This window comes from Telopea speciosissima, chromosome 11 (assembly GCF_018873765.1).
Source record: "Telopea speciosissima isolate NSW1024214 ecotype Mountain lineage chromosome 11, Tspe_v1, whole genome shotgun sequence".
Classification (NCBI taxonomy): Eukaryota; Viridiplantae; Streptophyta; class Magnoliopsida; order Proteales; family Proteaceae; genus Telopea; species Telopea speciosissima.
In genome coordinates this window covers 16,138,105-16,147,052 of record NC_057926.1, presented here as the reverse complement: position 1 = coordinate 16,147,052, position 8,948 = coordinate 16,138,105, and the positions used below count along the sequence as shown (strand labels likewise).

General features: G+C 45.6%; 1 protein-coding gene across 1 annotated transcript; it reads left to right on the top strand.

Annotated features, from left to right (window-relative positions):
* The first annotated feature begins 7,957 nt into the window (after positions 1–7,957).
* On the top strand, positions 7,958–8,728 carry LOC122644825. Its single transcript, XM_043838205.1, has one exon. It carries the CDS (start codon positions 7,958–7,960, stop codon positions 8,726–8,728), a length of 771 nt encoding a protein of 256 aa, XP_043694140.1.
* Positions 8,729–8,948: the final 220 nt, after the last annotated feature.

Below are 8,948 nucleotides of genomic sequence, written 5' to 3'. Positions count from 1 at the left end.
TTCTTTGAATATGGGTGCTGATACTACTATGGCTGTATGCTCTGTAATATAAACTTTAAAAATAGGATTTAAATATCCGATATGTTTGATAAGGGAAAAGGCTGGACACACCACTGGTGTACCGTAAGCTATCATCCACTGTGTCTATCTCTCTCTTTCCCCCCTTTTAAATGACCTCTTGCCCTCTTGTATGATACCCCATCCCATGTCTCCATTGGTGCCACCCGCTAGTTTACTGCACACGGGTGGTGTTCCTATCCCTCTCCCGTTTTATAAATAACAACACAATTGGTAAAGTTCAGAGATTATGTAAATTTGTTTTATTTGAATATATATGAAATAAAACTAACAGATGCTGGAACATAAAAGTAGAAGACCTGATCCATTGCCACCCATCAAAGGGCTTAGAGGATTCTTTATTGGAGCCCAAGGAGGAGCATCCTTTTTGGCTAGGTTTATAGGGTTCACTAATTGTCAAATTTTGTGAATTTAAGGCAAGAATTTGCACACGTGGACTTAACAGAGATGATGTCTGCATTGTTCTATCTCTCGTTTTAGGGTGTGTACGATTAGCTCTGGTGGCGCAGTTTAGTGTTTTCTCCCTCGTGCTTCTGCTATGGCGGTCCCCCCTCCTAGGGAGGGGCGCCCCCTGATCCCCCTCCCCACCAAGGGATTGTTGCGGGTGGGGCAGCGTCATTCGCCTCGGTGGTTTCCAAGTCAGTAGCATTGCCACCTGTCCATGTGGAAATAAAAAAACCTTCGTTGTATTTTGGAGATCCTGCGACCTTCTTCTCCAAGGAGGAACTTAAAGTTTCAGAAAGGTCGTTTGCGACCACGCTTGTGGCCAAGTGCAGCTATGGGAAGCCTGCTCTCTTCCAAATCAAGGAGCATATTCAGAATACGTTGTTCCTACAGGGCGATGTGATCGTCTCAACATTGGATCCTAGACATGTCTTGCTTCGGTTTGCGCTTTAGGCCGATTTTGTCAAGGTATGGTTGAAGGCACGCAGATGCACATACGGGCTTTACATTTCGAGGCTTATGAGATGGTCTTCATACTTCGTCTGGTTGGGAGTCTCCTCACGGTGCCTCTATGGTGTCTTTGCCGGGGCTTCCGGTTAATCTTTACCAAGGGAACTTCTTGATTTTGATCACTTGGAGCTATTGGAAGGATCTTGGTGTCGATGGAGCAATAGCAAACTATATATGGGGGGGGGGGGGGGGGGGGGGGGGGGGGGGGGGCGGGTTCTTCCTTCCCTCCCTTCGAACGGGGGGGGGGGTTTGGGGTTGGGGTTTGGGTTTATTGGTTTTTGGGGGGCCCACCCTTTTTTTTTAAATTTTTTTTTAGATTGAGGGAAAAAAAAGAAGACTCCTAAGAAACATTAGAAGCTTCCATGGATGGTTGATGGGGGGACGGTGGGGATCGGGTCGCTCTCCGTAGCCCTTGTCATGGAGGTCAAGGAGGCACTAGTTTTCCCAAGGGGTGAAGGCACTTCTCGTGGGGGGGGGGGGGGCGTTTTCCTTGGGTTTGGATGCTGGCTCGCGTCGGATGGGGTGATGGAGGCTGACTCGGAAGCTTTGACAATGTGGTCCTGTCGATAGGTAGAGGCATTCTCGCTAACCTGTTTAGGCAAGGGAGAGTTTTGGGGGGGGCGATTTGCCCAAGGAGGGCAATAGAAGGTTGGTAGAGCAAACTCCCAAAATAGTAGTGGGTGGCGGACTTTTGCCTGTAGAGGAGGGTGAGATTCCTTGCGTTGATGCCAATGAGGCCATGGAGGCGGCGAGGTTGGAAGATCTCGAGCTTGACTATGGTGGATCCGAGGGCTAATGGCACCTTATTAGGCCTCGACAATGGCTCGAATGGGAGTACGATCGCGGCTGATTGTGACAGCCTCGGCATTATTTTGATAATGGAGCTCGCCCCGGGTTCAAAGGACGATGGCTTCGCCTACTGGTTTGGCTGGCCCTCGGATGGAGCGACAAGCTATGTTGGAAAGTTTGAGGGCTTTCAATGCCACACTAGAAGGGAGGATCCACAACACACTAGAGAGGTGGAACCGAGGGAGCGATGCCTCTATGCCTACGAGTTATCGCGTTCGGTGAGTGCACCCAAAACGCTTTCCTCGGTCTTTGCACTTGTGTATAATAGAACGAAGATCAAGAAGGCAAGATAGGGTAGATAGAACAGGGAGGGAGCCCAAAGAAGTGTAACAAGATTGATGCGATCGATAGTCGCCCCCGCAATATTTCCTTATGAGTTGTGTTTTTGGAATGCCCGGGGAGTTGGAAATAAGCCCACGATCAGGCATCTGAAATCTTTAGTGTGTTTGCACAAAGTGGACATTGTAGCTGTAGTTGAACCTAAAGCTTAGGTGATGAAAGCGCACATGATGGTGTTCGAAAAATTGGGTTAGATTCTTTACATTTGTTGGACAGATTTTGGGTCTTTTGGAGGGCCTCCATTAAAGTCGAGTGGTACAGAACATGATCGTTTATCACTCTCGAATGTGAAGAGGCTAGCAGGGGGACTTTTCTTGTTACTTTTGTCCATGGCGGTGTTTAACCATGGAGCAAAGGGAATTGTGGGAGAGGCTTGAGCTTTTCTCTCGGAGCGTCACTCAACCTTGGGTGGTGGGGGGAGACTTTAATGCAGTGGTGTCCCTGTTGGAAAAGTTGGGTGGTAGACCAGCTTGTTTGCTTTCTTTAGAGGAGTTTGGGTCTTTTGTGAGTAGGGCTGGCCTTGTTGATGCGGGTTATGTTGGTAACATGTTCACATGGTCTAATAATCAAAGTTGGAGTGGTAGGGTCTTGGTTAGGGCTGGATCGGTTCTGGTTAGTACACTTGGCTTAATGCTTTCCCGGGAGCATTGTCACCCATTTCAACGAGGACTTGTTCGAGACCATGCGCCCATTGGACTTTCCTTCTTGGCTGCTGGACATCATGACTTCTCAACCTTCAAATTTCAGCAGATTTGGCTTAGGCACCCAATCTTTCATGACTTTGTTAAGGACCAATGGGCCCTGGCCTTTGCTGGCTCGCCTCTATTCATTCTATTTATGAAGCTCAAGTTACTTCGCAATGCTCTGCGAAAGTGGAACAAGGAGGCCTTTGGGTAAATTTAAGGATTCGAGGAGTAGAGGGCGGCTTTTTGGTAACTGCGAGAATCAAAGCAGAAAATCTAGGGTGACTTGGTTAAAGGAGGGGGATAGAAACACAAAATTCTTCCACTCTATGGTTAATATTCGAAGGAGGCGAGGCCAATATCCGGAGAATTAAAGGGGGATGGTGAATTGATTATGGACCCGGAGAGGGGTTTAGGCGGAGGTGGTGCGGCATTTCTCGGACATTTTTACCTCTCGGGGCTGTTGGTGGACGAGGATTGATGAGTACGTTTATGTGTGAAATCTTAGGGCATAAAGCATACATTTAACCACATTGAATAGAGTTACTCGGTGCTTTCTTGTGCTTTTCAGGGTTTAGGTGAATTATTGTGAAAATGGAGGAGATGATGCTAAGGAGATTTTTTTAAGTTATTTAGAGGTGTTAATAGTATGGATGCATAGCCCATCGAGTCAGCTTCGCAACGGTTCAAACGGCACTTGATTCCGAGTTGAAACGAAGAAGTTATGGCCGTTTCCGTAACGACGAGAAAAAATGGTCTGTAGGGGTTTATTTATAATTATTGACAGTCGGATGGGGACAAAGTGAAACGGAAGTTTAGATTCCAGGGGCCTTAACAAATTATCAAAAGTTACTTTACTGTACCCGAAAGATTCCATTTGGAAGGCTCTGGACAGTCCAACTTCAACTTGAGATATCTTGGGCTCCCTAACTCCGAATTGGAGGAAATTTGGGTCTATTTTGGGTGATTTTTCGCAAGGAACACAATGGTGAGGCCTATATAGGCAGCCCATGCTCCACGTTTTCTGAAGGACAGAATGGGTATTTTATTTATTCTTGAAGGAATCCTAGTCATCACCCTTACTCTCTCTCTCCTCCAACTTCTCAAGGGCACTTCTGGAATTCTACTTGGGACAGATTTATATTTTCTCATATATGGAAGGTTGAAAAATCAAAGATGCTTTGATTTTATTGCTTGGAGAAGATATCTACAAAGAAAAGGAAGCACTTGTTAGAATTGGAAGTTTATTTTTCTAGAAATAGAAGGTACATGTAAACAATCTTCTCTTCTTCTTCTTTCTATTTTTTCTTTTTCTTAGGATTCAAGGCATTGTAAAGAGGAAAGAGAAGAGAATATTCTCTTTTCTTAGGGAATATTTCTCCTACACTTCCATCTTCTCTCTTCTCCTCTCTTCCACCTATAAATACCCCCTACCTCTCTTGTAAAAATTGCTCATTCACTTAGTGAAATTTCTTCTCTTCTTCTCCTAATTTGTGCTTTTTGGCTTTTCTAAGTTCTAGTTTGCTTTTTTTATTTTCATTTAATGGTTATAATAGGTTTAGTTTATGCTTTAATTTCAATTTAAGTCTTCAATTGGGTTGTAATTTCTTAATTCTAGTTTAGGTTTTAAGCCTTCAGTCTAAGTTCTTAAGTTGATGACAAGACTTGAAGATTTAGAAGAGGAGGTCATGGTAAGTTTATGCAAGTATTCAAGCTTTTCAATTACATTCATACAAGCACATCCAGGTTTTACTATCTAAATTCTCAATCTCATTCTCCATCTCCTCTATCTCTCTCTATCTTCTTCTTCTTCCCCCTCTATTTCTTTTATTTTAATTTTATATGGTTGTGATTTATGGATGCATTTTTATTCTCTTATTTCTTTTTATGTGGTTAGTATGTGTGGCTGCATTTTTATTCCTTTCAATTCACTTTAGTTTGATAGGTTAGATGCTGATATGTTAGGACGCCGATTTAATCCCTTAATTTTGTTAGATGCTTATGAGTTAGGATGCATTGATTTTCGTTAGTTTAATTAGTTTAATTTAACACTTTAATTTGGTTCATTTTGCATTACTTTTAAGTTAGTTAAATAGAGTAGCGTATATCTCCTCATGTTCGACCCGTAGCTACGATTGACCTGTACACTTGCGGTTTTACTTTAACTCAAACAAGGACCTGCTATCTGTAATCCCTAAGGTAGTTTCAGAGGCTGATAATGCAGCACTTCTTGTGTTACCCTCGTTGGACGAGGTCAAGGGGGGCGGTCTTCTCCTTGTCTTGTGATAGTGCATCAGGCCCTGATGGCTTCTCAGGATACTTCTTCACGTCTTGCTGGGATGTGGTAGGTAAGGAGATTTGGGCAGCGGACCAGGATTTTTTTGCTGGAGGAGAATTGCCTAAGAGCTTCACTTTCGCCAACTTGGTGCTCATTCCCAAGAAGGAGAACCCCGAGGTAATGTCTGATCTTCATTCCATTAGCCTGTACAACTTGGCTTATAAGATTATTGCCAAGATTTTTGCATCCAGGCTGGCAGGTATCCTTCCTTCTGTCATAGCGGAGGAGCAAGGGGAGTTTGTGTAGGGCAGAAGCATACATGACACTATCTCCATTGTCTAAGAGGTTGCCCAAGATATCAACAGAAAAACTAGGGGGGGCAATGTGGGAAGACCTGCAGGAGATGCTGTTGCAGGAGGAAATATTCTGGAAGCAAAAATCCAGGGTGACTTGGTTAAAGGAGGGGGATCGAAACACGAAATTCTTCCACTCTATGGTTAACATTCGAAGGAGGCAGGCCAATATCCAGAGAATTAAAGGGGGGATGGTGAATGGATTACGGACCCGGAGGGGGTTCAGGTGGAGGCGGTGCGGCATTTCTCATACATTTTTACCTCTCAGGGCTGTTTGGTGGATGAGGACCTGCTATCTGTAATCCCTAAGGTAGTTTCAGAGGTTGATAATGCAGCGCTTCTTGTGTTACCCTCGTTGGACGAGGTCAAGGGGGCAGTCTTCTCCTTGTCTTGTGATAGTGCATCGGGCCCTGATGGCTTCTCAGGATACTTCTTCACGTTTTGCTGGGACGTGGTGGGTAAGGATATTTGGGTAGCGGTCCAGGATTTTTTTGTTAGAGGTGAACTGCCCAGGAGCTTCACTTCCGCCAACTTAGTGCTCATTCCCAAGAAGGAGAACCCCGAGGTAATGTCTAATCTTCGTTTCATTAGCCTGTGCAACTTTGCTTATAAGATTATTGCCAAGATTTTTGCATCCAGGCTGGCAGGTATCCTTCCTTCTGTCATAGCGGAGGAGCAAGGGGCTTTTGTCCAGGGTAGAAGCATACATGACACTATCTCCATTGTCCAAGAGGTAACCCAATCAACAGAAAAACTAGGGGGGGGGCAATGTCATTCTTAAACTTGACATGGCGAAGGCCTATGACCAACTGGAATGGGTGTTCCTTTGGCAGGTCCTCTCAAGATTTGGGTTAAGCGATGACTGGATCAAATTAATTAAGAAGATGGTGGTTAACTGTTGGTTCTCTACAGTGTTGGGGGGCAGACAATTGGGCCTCTTCAAGTCAACTAAAGGGGTGAGGCAAGGAGATCCCCTATCACCAGCTCTTTTCATACTTGCAGAGGAGGTTCTCAGCAGGGACATTAAAAATCTGTTTGCAGAAGGGCATGCATCCTTTTTCAAGCTACCGAGAGGGGGCCCTGGGGTTTCTCATTGCCTATTCGCAGATGATACTATTATATTCTCTAAGGCGCTGAAGGGCTCGTTTAAGCAGATAATGGGGTTTCTCAGCAAATATGAAGGTTTCTCGGGTCAGCTTGTCAATAGGTAGAAGAACTATTTTGTTTTGAGTGGTATGGCATCTCCAGCTAGGGCCCGCCTAGTAGGGGAGATTACAGGATTCCCAAGGAAGTCTTTGCCTATCACCTACTTGGGGGCACCTCTCCACTCGGTAAGGCTGAAGATTTGTTTATTTGATGGGTTGGTTGATAAGATAAGAAACAAAGTTGTACGCTGGCAGGGAAGGTTGCTGTTAGCAGGTGGCAGGATCACACTTTTAAAACATGTGCTTTCTTCGATCCCCATACATGTTCTTGCTACGTTGGCTCCGTCTAAAGCGGTCATTCAGCGAATTTATGGAGTATTCGCTGATTTTCTTTGGGGCAGTTTGGAGTGGGGAAAGTGGAAGCACTGGGTTGGTTGGTAGAGGATCTGCAGGCCGCTCAAGGAAGGTGGTTTGGGGATTAGGCTGCTGGAGGATGTAGGCCTTTCCCTCAGGCTTAAGGGACCGTGGAGGGCCCTTACGGAACGGTAATTGTGGAGTGGTTTCTTTAAGGACAAGTTCTTTAAGAATCAGCATGTGACATTTTCAGAGTCGTCTGGGTTTGGTTCGAAGTCCTGGCGGAACACGCTGGCTTACAAGGATCTCCTGTTGAACAACTCCAGATGGTTACTGGGGACTGGTAACATATTCTTTTGGCTGGATAACTGGACTGGGTTTGGCCCGCTGATAGACACAGTGGACAATGGGCTTGTGGTAGATTTTGGGCTACGGGTTAAGGATGCCATTTGTGAGGATGGTTCCTAGAGGTAGGACGTGTTAGACAGCATAGATTCAGATGCTATTAGAGATTGTATTTCTTTAGGCTCCTTTTTCCGGTCTGAATGCGAGGATGTGTTGGTTTGGACCCTCTCTAGTAATGGCTTGTTCTCTACCAAGGCTGTTTGGAATATGGTACAAGGTGGGGCACCAACGGTTTCCTATGCGAAGTGGATCTGGAATCAAACACTCCCAGTGAAAGTGGGGTTCTTTTCATGGCAGCTTTTAAATGGAAAGATACCTACTGATGACTCCTTGGTGTCACTAGGCATCCCTCTGGCTTCAAAGTGTTACTACTATGGTATGCCTCGGAGGGAGATGATGGATCATTGCCTCGTTGCTGGAGGCACGGTGACCAAAGTCTGGGGCTACTTCTCCCGTGTTTTTGACATTGCCCCTCTCCCTACCTAGGACGCCAGAAGCCGGGTTTTACTTTGGCAAGGGATGGCGGGCGGCCACTGCCTCAGTGTTTATATAACAGGGATTCTGCCATCTTTGATCATCTGGGAGCTCTGGAAGGAAAGAAACAACAGAAGGCACGGGGAAAAGAGGCGGACAGCTAGCTCCATAATTGAATGCATCAAAACTTGGGTGAGGGAACTACCCTTTCCTGCCAAGGTAGGCACTCACGGGTCCGTTAGGGATGGATTATTATTGCAGTGTTTTGGTTTTTCGGCTCCCTCCCCCAGGAGGAAACGCCCTATCCCAGTATACAGGTGCCCCCCTTTTGTCTCAGTTAAGCTGAATGTGGATGGTGCGTGTCGTGGTAATCCTGACCTGGGCGGCGGGGGAGGGATCATTAGGGATCGACAAGGGGAAGTTCTGGTTGCTTTCTCTAACTTTTATGGCCCTTGCACTAATTCACTAGCAAAGCTAAGGGCACTGAGGGATGGATTGAAATTATGCAAGGTGATGGGCCTTATGGATGAGGTGGTTAATTATGATTTAGAGGCAACTGTCAAGGTTGTTAGTCTGAAGAGGTGCAGTTTGTGGGGAGGATGGTACTATTTCAAGGAGATTTTGGAGTTAGTGGCTTCCATGCGGGCTCACGTGTCCTTTGCATTCTGGGAGAGCAATTGGGCGGCAGACTGGTTGACCAGTCTTTCTTGTGATACTGAGACATCTGCCAGGTTTCAGCCTGGGAGCATGCCTTTGGGACCCCTTCAAGGCATTCTTCGTGAGAATAAGGCAGGTTTGCCTGTCCTACGAAGCTAATGGCTGTTTTTTCTTGCTCTTGTAAGGGTTGGTAAGGCTATCTTGAGTGGTGTGTCCTCTTGGTGTCGTGGGTTGAGGTAAGGTGGAATGTCCCCCCTGTATTCTTTATTATTTTTCAAGATTCTAATAAAAGCTTAGGGGCCAGCCCGGGTCCCAGGTAATATTCGGGTTTAAAAAAAAAAGAAAAAAAGCAAGATATTGCTACATCAAGCTATATAAT